At 42.8% G+C, this 19,438-nt stretch overlaps 4 protein-coding genes and 1 non-coding gene across 5 annotated transcripts; 3 read left to right on the top strand and 2 right to left on the bottom strand.

The window, feature by feature from the left end:
* The first annotated feature begins 198 nt into the window (after positions 1-198).
* Positions 199-3,377, top strand: LOC129587546 (annexin A7-like). Its single transcript, XM_055481340.1, has 8 exons — positions 199-793; positions 894-988; positions 1,533-1,646; positions 1,866-1,956; positions 2,049-2,128; positions 2,362-2,629; positions 2,694-2,875; positions 3,041-3,377. Exons 1-8 carry the CDS (start codon positions 700-702, stop codon positions 3,092-3,094), a joined length of 978 nt encoding a protein of 325 aa, XP_055337315.1. The 5' UTR covers positions 199-699; the 3' UTR covers positions 3,095-3,377.
* Positions 3,378-3,694: 317 nt separating this feature from the next.
* Positions 3,695-3,766, top strand: Trnaw-cca (transfer RNA tryptophan (anticodon CCA)). Its single transcript has one exon. It is a non-coding gene; the product is annotated as a tRNA-Trp (tRNA).
* A 323-nt stretch (positions 3,767-4,089) lies between these two features.
* Positions 4,090-7,474, top strand: LOC129587540 (BSD domain-containing protein 1-like). The gene is given in 8 exon segments (XM_055481335.1): positions 4,090-4,403; positions 4,459-4,588; positions 4,670-4,786; positions 5,579-5,819; positions 5,822-5,937; positions 6,331-6,427; positions 6,624-6,812; positions 7,017-7,474. Coding segments are annotated over 8 exon segments (1,038 nt in total). The 5' UTR covers positions 4,090-4,350; the 3' UTR covers positions 7,112-7,474.
* A 117-nt stretch (positions 7,475-7,591) lies between these two features.
* LOC129587412 (trace amine-associated receptor 1-like) lies at positions 7,592-8,758 on the bottom strand. The gene has a single exon (XM_055481151.1). The coding sequence runs from the start codon at positions 8,756-8,758 to the stop codon at positions 7,592-7,594; it is 1,167 nt and encodes a 388-aa protein (XP_055337126.1).
* An 8,268-nt stretch (positions 8,759-17,026) lies between these two features.
* LOC129587490 (uncharacterized) lies at positions 17,027-19,211 on the bottom strand. Its single transcript, XM_055481274.1, has 2 exons — positions 18,273-19,211; positions 17,027-18,014 (listed from the first exon to the last, which is right to left on the bottom strand). Exons 1-2 carry the CDS (start codon positions 19,068-19,070, stop codon positions 17,355-17,357), a joined length of 1,458 nt encoding a protein of 485 aa, XP_055337249.1. The 5' UTR covers positions 19,071-19,211; the 3' UTR covers positions 17,027-17,354.
* Between the last annotated feature and the right edge of the window lie 227 nt (positions 19,212-19,438).

A 19,438-nucleotide genomic window follows, 5' to 3' on the forward strand; every position in this document is an offset into this window, starting at 1 on the left:
GCCTTAACTTACAAGTTAGTTGACACGGTGCCGTGCAGTGGCGTGCACACTGCACTACAAAAAAACTTATATAAACCGCACGTGTTACTGTCACTCAGCTTCGGCACTGCACGCCACGGCTCGGCTCTGTGATCCACTGATGCAGCGCGCCAGTCTGTGATCCACTGATGCAGCGCGCCAGCGCCTCGCAATGTTGTTGCAAAAAGCTGCACTGCATTACGTTGGCGGGTAGATGTTGTGTAATCAGCGACATTAATGAGCCAAACGCTTTTCACACATGTTTCTCTAGCGTTTGTACAAATGGGCCGTGAGGCTAGCAGCATCTGATTTCATCGTCGATGTTTATGCAAGGTTAACCAACAAACCAAAGCCAATGTGCAATTCAATGGCGTAATAGATACTCAGTTGTGCTCCATGACGGCCATTTTTATATGCTGCAGTCTGCAGACACCGTAGAGCCTGCTGACTGTCCCGAATCACGTATCACCGATCGCATTGCCGTCCATTGTCTGATGGCTAATCCAGTCTCAAGTCTGCTTTACAATTAGTTCTGTCCAGTTGTTTTTTTGCTTCGACAATCTGCCATCTGGAAAGCCGTGACAACCCACATTCGTCGAGTTGCAGTGTTGTGCTGAAGAGCGCAGCTGCTAGTTGGGACGAATTGTGGTTGCTCCTGTTTTGTTCCCCCTGGCTGCCATCATGCCTGACGTTCCCATGATCAAGGATTTCGATCTTTTTGATCCGAAGACGGATGCTGATCTGATACAAATGGCGCTGCAGAGCCGTATGCATGGTAAGGTTTGCATGGCGTGATGATGCGGTAACCAGTGTAGTTATGTAAAGTTGCATAACGGCGTGCTGCAATGTGTGTGTGTGTTTGGGCAACTGTCAAGGTTCCTGGGAGATCCTCGTTATTGACATTCTTACCCATCGTTCCAACCGACAACGCCAGCAGATAGTCCTAGCGTATGCCGAAACCTATGGCCAGGTAAATGACTCTGAATAACCCCTGGGTCGAGATATGCTGCAACCGCAAGATTGAGATTATTATGGATACAAATTTTTCGATAGCGAATAAGTTTCACTATGCAGCGTAGTCCACAGGATGACAGCCGTAGCACCTTGAAGCTACTAAAATATTGGTTGGAAACATCATCACATCATTTGTACCACGTTTTTTGTGAACGTCTTCGTTTTTGACAGTTCTAATCGGGCAACATTTTTTTCTTTGAATTGATATTAACATTTTTAGCTTAACTGGCCATTTAACGTTTTTCCGTTAATGATAAATACGATTCCAACATTTAAATTTTTTATGTACATTCGAGAGCGTTAAAAAGTAGGTGAACAATACTCATGCTTGTAACTGCAGTGTGCTAAAGTGTTTACCGGGTAGTTTTTTTTGTAGTGTATATTTTGATTGATACAAGTTTTGATTTGATATAAAAACCGTCTTGTGGCATATTTTGTATTTGTGCTGTTGGTTTGCTTCGATTTAGTTTCTGACTATGTGATTTTCGTTGGGGTATTAGGATCTGGTGGAAGTGTTAAAGAATGAATTAGGCAGCCAGATGGAAGATGTCGTAACAGCAATGTTTCTCACACCGGATGTTTATGACGCTGTAGCATTGCATGAAGCACTAGAGGTGGGTTCTCATCGTAAACATGACTTGTTTGACTACGTATTACCATTACTGCATGTTTTTGGAAGTACTAGTCTTTATTCTTAGGCGAAAATACTTACTGTCTTAACATAAATCATTTACATGTGACTAATTGAAAGATCGTGTTTACGACCATTTCTTCCCGGCGCCGCGATCTTACTGTAGATCACGCTAATTGTGAGAGTCTTGATTACTTTTTTAGGAAATGTGCTCGACGAAGAAGCCCTGATTGAAATCATTTTTACCCGGACCAATCCCGAGCTGTTAGCACTGCGGGATGCTTATGCTACCCGTATGTTGCATCTGTTAACCGGTGTACACATAAATTTTACTGCCAGGATAGTTAGTGTTCATGTTGAGGTATCGGCAAATTTATTATTTCAGTCTATGATCGGGATTTGGTGGAAGATTTTACCTGTAAAAGCAGTGGTGATTTTCAACGATTGCTGCTGGCCATCGCACTAGTAAGCAATAGCAATTATTGTAAGCAGTTTACAATATACATAACATCTAGGTATATAAATATAGTATGTCTTTTTGTGGCTTTCAGATATTGCTTACATTAGTTTACTCTGTACATGTGAAAATTGAAGTGGGCAGTTCAGATTTATCTTCAGTAAACGCTCAAATTATTCTGGGTTATGTCACGATATACTTACATTTTTACATCTGGTTATACTTGATTGTTATTTTGCAGGGAATTCGGGATGAGGTGGACGAGGCAGCTGATCCCATTCAGATTCTGGATCAAGCAAAATTGGAAGCCCAGCTGCTGTACGAGCCAATCGCAGAGAAGTTACCTACCAGTCAATTTGCCAGTACCTTTATCATTATTCTCGCCAATCCTTCCTTTCCGCAACTACGTATTACGCTAAGTGAATTTGAGAAGCTAGTAAAGATGGACACGGAGCGTATCATTAATCGATCTCTTAATGGAAATCTCGCCTTGGCATTATTAGCGCTTGGTATGAAAAGCACTGCGTATCATGATGTTTCCCTTGATAACTTACGCAGTTTACTTTTTATTAGTTCGTATAACCAAAAACAAAGAAGGATTCTTCGCTGAACAATTATATCGCGCCCTGCAAGGCTTCGGTCGTGATGACAAGCGTTTAATTCGTCTGGTCGTGTCGCGCAGTGAGAAAGATTTAGCCAGTATAAAAACGGAATTCGAAAAACAGTATAAAATTGGATTGGACACGGTTATCACCGTAAGTCACTTGTTTTCAACTAACAGTTGCATTGTCGTTTAATTAAATTTGGCGTTTGAGCTCGTGAAAATTGTAGACGTTTCCTTGTTCATTATTATGCAATGTGTGTCTTTTTTAGTGTTTAATAGCAAACCATACGTTACCTTTTTGGGTATTTTTTTGCAGGGTGATAATTCATACGGTTACCGATCGGTGTTGGCATCAATCGTTCGCGGATAAATTGGGATCCCTTTTTTGTCGCTTCTCTGTCACTGTTTTTCGATTTAAGATTTTCTCCTGAGGAAGCAAAAGCACTGAACGTTGGGTGATTGCTTGTTTCCGGTGTTAAGTACCGTAGAATTTTATGTTCTGGCGGCACTGCCTGTTGTCAGATCGCTTTGTTAACTCGAAGTAGTATTTTTAATTTTTTTAGAATTCAGTGTTTTCACTTTTCATCCTTTGCTTATTTTTCAACTTTGATGGGTTTGTTCGCGTTCGATTGCAATAAAAACTACAATGGTCGCACTGATCAGTGATAACTGATAACTGACAAGTGAGCAGATCGCTCATTTAATGCAGACTAAAAATCGTATACGGCACTTATAAAATCTAAATAAAAAGATTTAAAAGTTAATGATTGCTGTCACTTGACTCCTTCATATAAATCTCTGTAGAAGTATTAATGTGCAAAGTGCAAACCGGTAGCAATAACCGAAATTCACGATACCCGCAATATGTGATATCTTGATAAAAACGTTGGTATGGTTTGTCTATCAGCAACAATCGATACACTATCATAGTGCAGTTGAAGTGATTAAAATTTCGTACTACTTCAGCGAAGGAGCGCTGGCGCAACGGTAGCGCGTTCGACTCCAGATCGAAAGGTTAAGGGTTCAAATCCCTTGCGTTCCCCTTTTTTGCCATTTTTTTCTCTCGCCTAGAGTTTCTGAGTATTCCAACAATTATGAACTTTGCCATTTACTAGCTTTGTCGTTACGTGCTCTTTTGAAAATTTTTTTATAAAGCCGTTACGGTAGTATTAAAAGCTACAAAATAGTTGCAAGTCGCAAGCTTTGACATCACACTTCCGGTGCACTGAAGCGATATAACCCTTAAACGTGGCGCAGGTTGTCGGTTCCTCGTAAGCAGACTTCCGGGTGACTCATTTAACAACACGTGATGAATCCAAAACCAGTCGTTCAACTTGCATGCGTTTTCGACGAGCAAGTTGCGAGTGCCAGTAAAAATTCATTTGTTGTTAAATTTTTGTTGTCACTGTTTTGTCTTCAGTGCTTCATTCCATAATCTTTCCAACAGGCCTGTACAAACAAACGTACCCCATTGTGATTACCCTAATTTTAATGTTATCTCAGGAGTAAATTGCACTCTCAGACATATAGCATTGCTCTTTGGCAGTCTTTGCTGTAACGAGCGAATCTGTGTTCCAGTGGTTTACTTTGTTTTACAGCTTTGCGAAGCTGTCATTTTGATCTATCATGGAGGAGCATCCGTCTTCCAAAGGGAAAAAACAGCCTGACAATCCCAACCCGTGAGTTGTGGTAACCACAACGGGCAGAATTGTTTTTTGACTGCAACTGTTCCAGGGAATTAATGGACACCGAAGCAGCAGCCCCATCGCCACAGGCTACGGATACAGCCTCTGCGAGCAGCAGCAGCAACAACTGGTCGTGGGGCTCATTCCTGCAGAAAGCCACCACGGATATCATTGGCAAGGTATAGCTGTGGTTGCGTAACCCAGCGTGTTTTGTTGCAGTATAATATAGTGGAAAACATGTTCTTTGGTGTGGTTGACAGTCGACAGCCATGGTGGAATTTATGAAACGTGACCTGACGGAGTTCTCTGAGGTAATGCAGAAGGATACGGCCATTATCATGAACGATGCCACGCAGAGTCTGAAAGGAAAGATGACGGTAAGTTATCTGATTTTGGATTAGACCAGTGCATAAGTATACATACTCTGCATAACTATAATTGTTGCATTTTTTGGATTTTAAAAATAATGTGATGCAGTTAAAATTAAACGAATTATTATGACGCAGTTAAAATTGAATGAATGTGAAATCAGTAGAAAGGTTCATAAGTATAAACTGTTATAATTAAATTTGAATTTATAAGAGGTAGTGGCTTTGCATTTCAGTTCACGACAAATCCGCGGTTGTTAGTTTCGATCGTAGCAAAAGAAACTGTAGATTTACCGTTCTTGCTAGCAATAAAAAAATTTTGCACTACATGTATAAGTATTCATTCAGACGCGTCGTGACAAGGTTTGAATTTAAATAGAGCACGATGCTAACCCTAAAACAGTACCGTGCCCCTACAATACATCTGTTAATCGAACCCTACCCTAGGTGTTTTTTCAGGAAAAAAAGCGTTCTGGAAAAATTTGCATGAAAATTTCGATTTTAACGGCATATTCTGAGAATTTTTATAAAATCCAGCGAGTTTCGAAATCTTGAAGATCTATCAAATTTGGCAAAGCTTTTTTAGCAATCACTGAAGCTTTTGTTTCAGTTTTGTGCTTAGGTAAAAATTATACCGCGAAAGATATCGTGATGCACTTTACTGCGATGTGCTTGGCTCTGATGTTTCTACAAGCCTTTGAAATTTACTATCATAAAAGAACTGCGAGTTTTGAATACTTTGAGATCTGTGATTTAATTCATATTTTCGCGTATTCTGATTTTATTGGCGGCTTTTTGTAGATGGAAGAAGCTAGTAAGGCTGCCGGCCTGGTCAAGTCCGGCATCACTTCGTTCTTCGGTTCGATTAACTCCTCTCTGGCCATGTTCGAAGAGAAACCAGCTTCGGATTCTGCACATGAGCAACAGACTCGCTTCCAGACACGTTTGTCAACTATCCAACATGATCCTAATACGTACCAGAAGGAGCCATCGGGCCGGCCCGAGGATTTCGAAGCGTGGTTGCTCATGTTCGATATTAACAAAAGCGGGCGGATATGGAAAATATCCTGGATACTGCGGATTGTGTGCAGAATGCATACAATCAGTTTGTCCCGCTTGTTGTTACCCATAATGAATTTTGGCAAAGGTATTTTTATCGGGTAAGTCAGTTTGGAAAAATCTTTCATGGCGTAAAAAAATAGAAAGTTGCTTTGCTCTTTTGTTACTAGTATTTAGAATGTCTCGTAGTGTTGTGGCATGCTTGCATTCGTCAGCTCATCTAGATACTCATTCATGCCTGTTAACTACTTACTGTATATCTTAACTTGAAGAGTCTTCGTTAAATATGTTCGGCTGATTTGAGGAGTTTTGGAAGGATATTATGTTTTTTAAAAGTCGCCCACCCATATTTTTCACTCATGATCCGAGCGCTTCACGATTGATTTCAGCAAATTTCCCCATGAACGCTAAACTGATGTTGTCTTTACTTTTGTAAAATATGATGAGCAGTGGAATTTCGGTAAGTACATGTTCAAAATAAAACGGTTTTTCAGGTTTATCAGTTAGAAAAGGATGAGAAACGGATACAGTCTCTTATGGCCCGATCTGGTGATGAGCGCACACCGGACGACATGGATTGGGGAGATGAAGGTACAGTATCTTAGATAGAACTAGAAAGAAGTAAATATGGATTAGCTTATTTCACAAGTGTGCAATTACTGGTGGTAGCGTGTCGGTTTTTGTATGTCTTGGGATAAACGCCTCCGACGCCTGAATAGACTGGTGGTAGCGTCAAATCATTTTTATTATTGCATCCATGAATTGTAAATTTGTTTGTGTATTGTAGATCCAGGAGCGGCCTCTCCATCGACCTACCTCGACCCGTCGGAAGTGTGCAGTGTGGTATCTAACGAGAGTTTCCAAATGGTTTCCCATGATCCCGTCGTGGAGCACGATGTGGGCGATGCCATTCTTGTCGATTCCGCCTCTCATCCCGATTCCCCGGTCAAGTCGACCTCTGGCCATAAAAAGCAAGGTTTGTCGTGGTACGTGTGACATTATTTTGAATGTCGGTGCGTCCTGGGTTTGGCGGCTGATGCGGGTTTGGCTTCTCACTTTTTTGTTGCAGTTTGCGATGATTGTTGTTACCTTTATTTCGGTTGACCACAAGTTTTTACTTCTGCATTGCGTAGTCGTTAAGAAGAACTCGTTGACCGATAAGGCTGGTCCTTTTTCACAGAATCTTCCGGCAGTTCAAGTGATTGGGACCACATTGTCGAAAGCGCAGTGGAAAGGCGGCATTCAGGTGACAGCAACACTCCGACGCCTGAATAGATTCACTTACCATAGCCCATGGTTACCGCGGATAATCTCACGTCGCTTCCGGTGGACACAACTGGCCAGTTGAAGGATTTTAAAATTTTATACGACTCTTTTGACGCATTATTCGCCCTAATTGACGTAGTTTGGTACTGCTTTCATCCGACATACTGGACATTATTCAGGACTTTTGGTTGGTTACTTAGTGGGTATACATTTTTTAATGTACGTGCTGGGATTTGCTGTGAATACTTTTATACGTCTTCGGCTCTTGTCTTGTGCTAGTATCGAGGGTACTTTGACAAAAAATGTTTGGTGCGCTTTTTTGTGTTGCCGAATCAAAAGGATCATGCCGTTCACAAACGTTAAAACAATATTTTTAATCGATGCTTATCCGTTCTCCGAATACTGCAATGCGGTTCCACCGGTAGTCACTAGGCACTTGCAAATCTGTTGAAATGTTGACAGGCGCTTTTTCCCTGATACCGCAGAAATTCAGAATTTGAGATAAATTTGCAGAAAGATGGCGCAGAGCGCCCCGCGATAATTTTTATTGAGAAGGAAAAGCAATAACGGATTGACCAGCGAATGCGACCACAACACAAACGGGATCGCAAAACGCAGACTCCCATAGGAAATGTTGGCGTTAGATGTGATGACATGCCGGCCTGATGCAACAATGCTCTGCAGCTCGCGCATACTTTCTTCGGCCCAGATCAGTAGTGCGAAATGATTAGCAATACTCGGCATGACACAGATAAATAGAGCTAATAAGATTACCAAAAACAGCCGGATCGAACGGAATTCCGCACTTTGAAGCAGTCTGTGAATATAAGGGGCTTTGGCTAGGTTATCCGTGACCGGCGTGACGTCGGAACAAGGAGCGCTGCCCGTTGAGCTCTGAGATTCCAGATGGCGACGTATTCGTCCAGCCAATCGGATCCGCTGATGCGCAACATAGATAATGTGTCCATAGATCCCGAACACCACAAACAACGGAATGATACTTTGTCCGGTGACATCGATTAAATTGATGGCATCCGTGTAACATAACAGACAGTTGCAGGCGTATTCGTTGTGTAGCTGGCGACAAATGTCGGTGTCGGTGTGACCGTCGCCGCTGTCGTGCTTGTCGTACGGGTACCCGCCCAGAACAGACGGTAAAAAAGTTGTCACATACGTGAACAGCGCTGGATACAGCCAGACGATGACAATGCCTAGTATTGGGAACCAGATCCGTTCGCGCCATTTTTTGTGCACATGGGGACGAAAAAGGCGTACGTGTCGTTCAATGGCAACCGCCGCCGCATGGGCCAGACTCACCGCACTGAAATATTCCGTGGAGGATAGGTACAGCTTGCACGCTAGATGCCCAAAGGACCAACAGTCATCCTGTACGTACAACACTATGCGGAGCGGCATCATAACGCCGCCCAGCACAAAATCCGACACGGCATCCGACACCAGAAACAAGTTGGGTATCGTGCGTAAGTTCTTGGTACCAAGTACGGCGATACAAAAGGCCACATTGGTCATGACGGCAGCGATGGGAAACGTCAGGAGCGCATACATGGAGACTAAATGTGCATCTTGCGAACATGGACCATCGCTGTGATTGTGAGTGTGGCTGGTTGGGTTGGTGCTGGATTCATTTGGCGACATGATCACGTTTGGTCTCGTGACCAAAACAAAATTCGGTCTGCAAGTTTTAAGAACCGAACTTCATTAATTTTACTACGTTATTATAATTAAAAAACTTTCAAAATCGAAAGTCAGTTGCCACTGCCAACGTCCTGATCATGAAATGCGTGCGTAATAACTCTGTACTATGTAAATAAAACGATGGTCTTAAAGTAACCGACGATTGATTAAGTAACCGGCGCGAATGCAATAAGGTCGTACTGGTTTTGTTGGTTTATTGCGGTGATACCTTATCAGTACGTCTGACAGAAAGCGCCAGCCGCATACTATTCTGTAGTGGTCTTAGGCGAGGTGGATTTAATTAATTATTATGATCGCGAACCTAATTTGAATCAGGCTAGTTAGTACCCGACTACCCGTTCTGATCGCTACTCGTAATAAGTGGTATTACTAGACCGTCTGGGCGCATTTCATAGGATGGATCAACTGTACGAGAAAGAATAAATACATTTTTACTTGAATCAGTTGAATGTAGCAAGTCAATTCAAGTAAAACATGTAGCTAATGGTAAGTCTGTGGCATTGCGTGCCTAAGGTAAATTACTTTGTTCAGTTTGTTAGATGACTAACTAAGTATTAAGCCATAGCATCTATCGCCACGCTGTCGCATCACTTAATAAAAAAATAATTTTTTTATGTATTTTTACTGCTACAGCGCGACAATTTACCTTTACGATCATTTGTACATACAATAACTTATACCGGTGTTCTGCATGGACAGTTATCGCACAAGTCTTTGTGGTACTACAAGGCACTCGTATATACGTCCTAGCATGAAGGTCAAGGCAACAAGCAATATCGGTTTTTCTAGGTAAAGTTCTAAACTTGTTTGCGCAAAACTTGCAGCATTAGCAGAAAACTTCCTTATAATTTTGCGGCGAACTATGCCCCAACAATTATTTATTGTATTTATTCAGAAAGTTTTCTCGACCGATCCGCTCTGAACAGCAAGTTTATGTTTCAGTGTTTCACTGGATTTGCAACTGCACTGGGTAAAAGCGCTAATACGTTTTGCGTAAACTGCAAAACCACATCAAAGGGTCAAACACCATCTGAAGCGAGTACAACAGCGAAATAACAATACGCATATGATCACTAACGGCATCGACTTTAAGCGGTGCTCCGGAGAGGTGATAGACAGCCGGTAGCCAGCACACCAATACGCTAATGGACGTTAGGGTGAGGATCACAAAAGGCTTGACCTTTTTTGGACCACTTGCAACAGGCCGCTGCGTGCTAACGTTTTGCGAATGGGTGTGGCCGCGGGAGGCATCCAATTCGAACTCGCCGGTAACGAATACATGTGGGCGTGCCGCCGCTGTTTGTCGTTGTCGTCATTTTGCCTAACGTCTGATGATTATGAAAATGTATATTACTTTGTATTACAACGGCTACAAGCGGAAGTTGCCTGTCCAAGGTGTTTTCTACACGGCCCCAACCCGATACATACTGGCATCCTTTCCGTTGGTCATATTTGTAATGATACAGCATATCCATTAAAAACGGCGGCAGATTAAGCATACGGACATACGCGACAGCCGAAACGCATAATAATAACGCCGTTTTTATGCTGTGTCGGGTTCTGTACGAAACCGGAAACTGCACAGCCCACAATCAGTTACAAGAAATCAGTAGATGAAACATAACCGGCACGATGCTAATGACTCTTTCGATATAATTGTAAAATACACGCAAGGAGTGGCCACCGGGAAATACATGGGACACAGAGTAGACCGTTCCTATTGGTCTCGCTATGACAAGATAGATAGAGTTCACAATAAATAGTGCTAGAAGATATATTGTGAATGCGGAAATGTATGCAGGTTTTATGCAGTGGAAAAGAAGTGCGGATAAATTAAGGGCAAACGACAACAGCGCCACTGACGTCCGCAGCTGCATGACAAGCGTCTATTCTGATACGGGGTGACCTTGACCAGCGGTGGCATTGTCTTTACCAATCGAAAAGTTAGAAGTTGCATAAAATATGGTAGAGAAGTTTTCCTGTACCGTTAAATTCATCATCTGGAAAGAAAATGTAATAGGTTTAGTATACTCTGGCAAATTCAAGCTAAGTTCATATAGCGCCGGTGAATCGGCGCGACAGTAATATTGAATTTACTTCGTTTGATAATTGCGCATTCCGAAACGTCAGGAAGAGAAGGTTATAAAGAACACTCCCGCGGCCAACAATAATTTACGGGATTCGTGACGTAGTTCGTTCAATAATGTTTGCGATAGACTTACCAGAAATTGTCCTTCGTGAAAACGAACAACCAGGTCTCATACGATGCTCAAATACAAAGAATATAATGTCTTAAAATTTGAAGAAAATTGTAGCAACACTAACAAGGGAGCCCGAAAACCTAACCCAAAACCTTCTATACGAATAATAATTAGCGTTACTTCGTGCGTGCGTCGGTTAACGTTGGCTACTTTTGTGATAGCGACACAAACATATTAAACTGCAATACAACTATCGCGAGCTCAGAATTATTAACACTTACGAGTACAATAGTAAAAGTGGTAATCAATCGGGTTACGGGTTACATATATTTTTGCCCATGCAGTGGCAAGCAAAGGACAAACAAAAATCCAAATAAACAAGTACCGTTAATTAAATAACCGTAAGACTATTTTCAGAAACATTATATATGTAGATACTTATCTTTTACATGCACATGTAATCTATCATTCTAGATTCCGAATCAATTTAATGAGTACAAGTCGCAATGAGCTTTGCAAGGGTATTATTATTGCCGATTTAGTGAGGAACAATTTCTAAAACATAGACTGAATTGATTGGTAACGTGGTAGTGTGGCTCTCTTATTGTAATTGTAATATAAAAGCTCGATCTGTTTTGTGGTCCTACACACTTACCAGTTGTTGAAGGCATTCCCTTACTCATTTATCACGAAACTGTGCGGAAATCCAGTTGACCCTTTTAGCCGTTGCCGGCTTATTGCACTGTGCATGTTACGGCATTTGGTTATGACCGACAGCATGATGTCTCCGTTTGCAACAATTTAAGTATATGTAAATCGTAATTACGGTAACAAGCAAGTGACCATATGGTCCATAATTCCATATTCTAATAGTTTGTTATAAATTCTCATACGGGTTCTGAGCTTGTAATTGCTACACGAGTTTCCGTCTGCTTGTTAAAACCAGTGTCATTCGTATCGTCGTCTGAGCTACAGAATCAGCGGTTGCTAAAATTTAAAGCAGATTACACAGTCACTGCACAACATCATGATGCACATCGTTTAATCGGCAGATGGGAATCGAATCAATAAATTAACTTAAATTAACTGTACAACATCAGCAAACGGTTAATTAATTTTAATAAGCAGTATTTTGTGACCTCTGTTAACTTCGTTTGCATATTATGTAAGAAGAACAGTCAAATGAAGTTCCGTTCCAATGAAGCACGCCTACTACCTTTTATTTTTACATTAAGGTCATACGGGTTTAATTAATTATGCATACATGTATTGCTTCTTGATGATGTCTGATACACCAAGCGTTACAAACCAAGGCTATTGCATTGTTTCTATTCGACATGCTGCACGGAGGGGCAACGTTACAACGATCCCACCTAATACAAAAGACGCTTAACTATCGAATCCCAGCGGGGCTTTCGTCAAGCGGAAATATTATCCAAATGGAGAGCCGATAAAGTTTTATTTATTTTACTGCACTTTACAGCAGTGTAGCTGCCGCTACATCAGGTCGTATCGGGTATCACCGGCATACAGTACCAGGAATGTGCCGTATTACCATGGGATTCTCTCATCCCGAATACCGTATGGCTCGAACCGAAAAAAACCTTAATTACAGGTTACGCACGCAATACAAATTTGGAGGTGAAGCATCGCGACTGCAGCTTCGTCGATTTACGTCGTGCATTGTACAGGGTTAAATATTCAAAAGCTCGTTTTTGTTATCGATTATTGAGAGACTTTTATCCGAATATGCAGACAAGTGAGACGAAAAACTTGCAGAAAACCTTGCAACCGTTGCTACTGGCATGGAAAATTTTTGGACTAATCCCGTTAACCGATCATCCCGCAAAGTTACCGGCGGCAAAACAGAAGGCCTTAGAAGCAGCTCGAATTGCCCTTCTGCTGCTTTTTCTCACATCCGTTTCCGTGCTCCTTAATGACGATATCGCCACTATGATCAGTCATGTATCCGCTACGAAGGGTTTGTCCAGTGTTGCCGTTGTCCAAGTCATCTATCATCTCCGCTGGTTAGTCGAACGAATCGCAGTATGTTCGCTTATTTATTTAACTTATCGTAACGGCCCGCGGCTAATACAGATCATTAAGAATTTCACCACACAGATCGATAGCAATAAGCGGGAGGAATTAGCAAAAGCGCAATTGACCTTTCGGCTGCAGCGTTACTGTTACGTAAGCATGGTGCTTTTCATTTTGTTTCCCGAATTTTGGATTCGCGTTCGAGCTTGTATTCGAGATAACGAGGATATTGCTCGACAGGCCAATCTTACGATCGACACATTTTCAACGCCGCAATGGGTGATGCCGGTAAGGACTGGGTCACCGTTTGTGTACCACTTTATCATCGGATTTCCTTCTTACACATCCGGAAAATTTTTGCAAGATGTGTTGATGGCTGTTATTGCCACTGTGGTGTACGCGCTCACTTCGGCTGTGCAGTGTTTCGTTGAACGTGGTCAACTGTTGATTGCCGAAATGGAAAAGAAACCCATGGCACAATTGGATCGCGCAGAGAAGATTCGGCAGTTTCGCGAGCAATGCACCTGGATGTGCGGCATATACAGCGAATACAACAAATACTGTTCCAATTTTGTTTTGGCATGCCTTGTATGCGACCTTTTGGTGTATTTGGCTGATATTACATGGTTAATGGATCCATCGCTCTTAAGTTCGGATGATTTTATTCGTACTTGCATGTATGAAGTTCACGGGTTTACTTGGGACATTATACTGATTGGTGTCCACTTACGATCGACAAAAACGGTATTTTTTAATACATCTATAATGATATATTGCACATAATCTTCCAGAAATCCTGATAACATTCCTCGTCTACTTACCATTAGTTGACACTTAAATGTGCCAATGGTACTGCATTTACGATAATTTACGTAGTGCTACTAATGTACTGTAGGTTTATCGTACCGCTGCTACTTTCTCCAGTGTTTAAAAGTAGATTTAATATTGCGAATTTACGTTTTTGTTTCAGGCTGACAACTTATACCGATGCATGAAGGAATTACTCTTGGCCTACTGCAACGCTTTAGACAGTCATTGTGTAAGTAAGTGCAGGAAATGACCTTACTGATGGCCTGGTCAACAGAAGGCATGCAGATAAGCACATCGAATCAGATACACTACTCAAAAAATATTTTTTAGCAGAAAGTTGAACGCTATTGTTGACTTAATCCGGTCTAAGAGCATATATAATTGGTGTGAGACATTCATTTGCAGAGTCGAAGCAACACGCTACTAAAGCCGGCGACGAATTCTCAACGGTCAGCAATACGCAAACAGTCGAATATTAGTGACAGCAGTTTCCTCGTGTCGGCTAACACCAATTTTTGTGTGCAAAACTGGTTGGATACGGGTTCATTGGAGGCCCCAGCTGCTTACGTCGGAAAGCTTGGGGAGATGAGAGTGGCCCACTTGATTTCGGTATGTGCCGTTGTACAGAGCATGCAGTCTCCGGAAATTGTAGACAACTCTAGATTTCAGGCATATTGACCTGCATGACAGGAGGTCATAGTTACCGCGAGCCTTTAACTTAAGGTAAATCCAATGAGCCCTAAACGGTAGGATTGGGGCCATTTGCATGGGAGGAACGCATTTGCAGGGGAGTACGAATGTGGGAGAAACATGAGGAATTTTGTTCCAAACTGGCCCCACGCAAAAAAAGCCAATACGCCACTGGTAGATCTGCCGCATGTACAGCAAAAGTACTTTGTTTTTTTAGTAAAGAGATGCGGTAGCAAGTAATAGAATATATAGGGTTATTTAATGGCTAATGAGTATCTGAGTATCTTAAGATCGCTTGAATTGTAATATTGTTACAGATTCTGCTAAGTTGCACCGGATTTGTTGTTTTCCTGTACGAACTAGAAAGGAATTAACCGTTGGCTGACCCACTTCACAACGTTCCAGATTGGAGATGATAAGGCATGCAACATTAACGATAGATTTCTGAATATGTAATGACGTCAAAATGCACCCGTTTCCGATATCCAGAAAGACCAGAATAAAAGAAGTTGGAAAATTCATCACCTGCGGATATGAACTCTTCAAGAGTTCATATCCGCAGAGTAACAGTTGCAAGAGTAACTGTTACTCTTGTACGATCGGAGGCATTAACGATGTGCCGGCACGTGATTACCTACGGCTTCGGTGCACGATTCTTTTGATTCGTGTGCAGAACGAGGCGAAATCTGTACATAAGAAATAACAGCTAATAAAAGAGTTCACCTTTCCATTCTTCTAATAATCAGAACATGAGAATTGTCTTTTGTAGGGGGGTTTTATCGGGTTGGTTGCGAAAGGGAGACGCGAATACAACTAGTGTATTCGTATACGTACCATCCCACGCGAATTCTTATCGCTTTGTCCCGGACTCATAATAGCACTACAACAACCCTGAAAGATGGTATTTCTTGAAGAGTGCACGTGACACAACTGAGATTCAATCTTACAAAGGCACCTTCCTAGGTATTAGATATCCGCATAAGCGAAACAGAGCATTGTCGAGGTCTTGCACACAGTTCGCTTTATTACGCAAATTACGATTTCCGATATTTGTTGTAATCGCCAGTTTCCTTTTCTGTTGGCATTTGTGCAGCTCGACCTTCTTAGTGGAGACGATATAATTTTATCAAAGCTAAATTGCACTTGCCAATATTGCGTGCTGCTAATTATTAAGCAGTAGCAAAAATCAACTGACGAGCTGGCGTGCATAAATTTAGCGACATCTCTCGGATTTTGATTTCCACCGGATTTTCCAGTTTTGTTCTTGCCGTGAAAAAAGAATAATATTACGCTATCATGCTAGCTGCTTTCCTCGCTGCAAACAACTTTAGCCGGAATATAAAAGATGACCTTTCGGTCCCGCTAACCCGATTTATCAATGCATCCTTTTGGAATTTTACTGTTCAGAACGAAACGCTCTTATCGGCGAATGCTGGTAACGACTCCTTTAGAAATTATATTCACTGGAATTTTATTACCATTGCATCCATTGCAATCTCTGCCATCGCTGCAGTGCTGAACGCTTGCGTTGTAGCTGTAATAGTTTACCGAAAGTCATTGCAGACGCCTTTCAGCATCTACGTTATTAATCTCCTGAGCGCCAATTTCATACGGACATCCATAATCAACACTGTCGATGTCATAAATCAAGTGCACGCTGATTGGCCCTTTGGACACACAGGCTGCACTGTTCACCTGTACGCCACGAATATCATCAGTGCGGTCATGGTCAGCCTGCATCTGACCATCTCATTTAATCGAATGTGGGCTATTTTATGGCCCTTTTCTTATAAACGTTACCACTCCAAAAAACTGGCCAGTGTTTTATGCGCTGCGCTATGGTTACTCGCGCACTGTCTGCTTCTTCCACAAATAATCAACGACCACTTGTACTACCGACCGCAGAGCCAGCTGGGCAAATGCGCTTTGAATTCGCAATTCCAACACAAATTAACCTTGGCGACCCATATTTTCGTTTTCATTATTCCGTGGATTTTTGTCATTTTATCGTATCCCGTGGTGTTTATTCTGCATGCGAAACGTCAAACCGATCGAAGTCGCGTTGATATGGAACCGGTGCGGTTAGAATTGCGAAGTATCGGGAATGCTACGGCAGTTACGTCAGGTCACGCGGATGCCGCAGCAAGCAAGCACAGCAAATCGGATGCAACGACGCGCCCTCCCGGCAAAAAAGCATCCGCGGCGTTTTTGCTCTTGACCTTTCTAACGATGAGCGTGGCGATCTGCTGGACACCGATCATTGCGTATGTGACAATTGCGTATATTATTGACTTTTATTTCGATATATTGTATTTACAAATCGCTCTAACCTTATTTGCTCTGGAACCGCTTGTGGACCCGATCTACTTTTCTTTTGCATTACATGATTTAAGAGAAGTGATTCGTCATTTGTTCTGCAGATTACGGTAGCCATCAAACTATTGCTGAGAGATTGACCTTTCGGGTACTGATGTGCTAATCGATTTTACTTGGCAGAAACAGCCAACTGCCTAGGTCTGAAAACCGGTTGGTATTAGCTCGCACTGGCTTCGATAAACTGGCAGAATTTAAGTAAACTCTAAGTACGAGTACGTGAACACGCAGTAGCAACTGCATTGTACTTTGTAGTTAAAAATCATGTCAGTTTAAGTGGATAATCGGCACCACGACCGCGCAGAAGATGCAGCTGTTTTCGCGCAACACTCGTACGCAAAGTAATCTGACAGTTAACACGCAATTAAATCTAACGCCGTGTAACTACAAAAAAAACAAATGTCGGAGGTTGTTTTTATCAAGCACTATATGTGGTCTGATTTCCGGAGAACTTCGAGCGCCATCAGCATCTCAAACTCCTCTTCTGAACTTCCGCCCATCGTCACAGCGGCCCGTGTCTTCTCCTTCCACACTTCCGCTGCCCGTTTAAACCCCGTATCCAATACGCGCTCACGACCTTTAAACGCAAAGCCCCCCACATTGGCCAGTTTCTCTGCTATCTCTTCCGCTGGAACAATCTTCACGTGTTCGTCCGCATTAATCAGCACCACCCCCATACCGGCTTCCTCCAGCAACTGCCCGTTATACAGTTGATCCCCGAAGATGGGCCATGACAGTACTGGCGTCCCGGTGTACATAGCCTCAACAGTGCTGTTCCATCCGCAATGGCTCAGAAATACACCCGTGGCCGGATGGAGAAGGATGTTGCGTTGCGGTGCCCATGGAAGGACCAGACCCAATGCGGAACCGGCAAACTGATCGGCCATTCCGCGACGGATTTCCTCGGGCAGGAGATCGTGCTGTTCCTGGCGCAGGGAGAAGATAAAGGGTTGGTTCAGCAGGAGAAGTGCCTTGCCGATTTCCGTGATGCGCTCTTTGGCGGGTATGCGAACAGATCCGAAGGCGATGTATATGACCGAGTTGGGAGGTTTCGTATCCAACCATTGCTGCACCTGTTGCTGAATCTGCAACAAGAAGTTAGACTGATCTTGCTGAGATGATTTTAGCAATTTTAAACATGCTACTATTAGAAAATAAATTTTTTACAGCAAAACTTTAACGATTCTGTGAGCATATTTTCAAGCAATTAACGCTCTGGTATAACAAATAATTAAACATTATAACACATACAGCATGGGTACACTAACCACTTTTTTTGGCTACTGTAGTTCAGTGCGTAGGTCTATAAATTTATCTTTTATCCTTGAACTGTTTTAAAGTACCTTAAAGTTTTGTGAGTTCAGTTTGTCTTCCTCGGGTAGCAGTGGTCCAGTGCACTTCACATCATGACCTTTCGCCCGTTCATCCTTCAAATATTCCGCAATCGCCTCTTCCTCGATCTCCCGGAACGAATTAATCACTATACCCACGGCCGGTTTCAGCCCGCTGCAAATCGACAGACTATGCTTCTTATGCCGGTCTAGAAACGGTGCATTCTTCTGCTCGGGATCCATCGCACGTTTACCCATAACATGGCGCAGAGGCGATACTTCACCCTCGGCCACGACCGGTGTATGCTCTGTTACATTTAACCGCGACAGCTGCGCTCCCAGGCGCGCTGTACAGAATAAATAACACGGAATCCCCCGCTGCTGACATATCACCGCGGAGCAGGCCAAAAACAGTTCACAGAAGACGACATCGACCGGTCGCGTAATGCTGTAGGGTGATTGGCTGCTGGGTTTGTTGGGGGTGGGCACCGTACGGAGGAACGCCTCGATGGACGGAATAATGCCGTCCCACAACATCCCCCACACACTGGGATTGGTGTCTTCCCCGGCGCCATCCGGGATACCGTCTTCCAGCCCAATCAGTGCTATGGTCTTCTCATCTTCGGCGGTGAATAATTCCCGGGTGCGCAGATCGTTGAGCTTGCACTTGGAAATCACGAACGTCACATGATGGTGTTCGGCTGCTTTGCGCGCAAAGGATAACAGAGGGATCAAATGGCCGTATCCGGGGAATGCTATAACCACGATGTGTTTTTTAGATTCCATATTTTGCACTGCCAAAGTGTTCATTCTTTCAGATGCAGTGGTAGGTTTTCGTCATGCGGTGCGATCCTGTAAAACCGAGAAGACGCGCACGCCGCATGTTGTACAAAATAAAGTGCGAAGTATGCAAGCTTTCTGCCGACTGGTTTATCATCCGTTTGCTTGGAAAGTTACGCGGAATGCGGTGTGATTAACCAGTTCAAAAGTCGGCAGCATGCCGGTAAATCTATTCAGTTGCACCGTTCAGCCTCGTCGTATATGCTGCATCATTCTGGTTAACCGTTAAACTTTAGTCCGGTAACCTGACTTGCGCCAATCAGCTGCTAACCGACATGGATAAACGACGCAATCATGGCAATTGTATTGCCTATCGAAAGATAATGCAGTAAATGTGT

The sequence above is a fragment of the Paramacrobiotus metropolitanus genome, unplaced genomic scaffold (assembly GCF_019649055.1).
Source record: "Paramacrobiotus metropolitanus isolate TYO unplaced genomic scaffold, Prichtersi_v1.0 Parri_scaffold0000025, whole genome shotgun sequence".
Classification (NCBI taxonomy): Eukaryota; Metazoa; Tardigrada; class Eutardigrada; order Parachela; family Macrobiotidae; genus Paramacrobiotus; species Paramacrobiotus metropolitanus.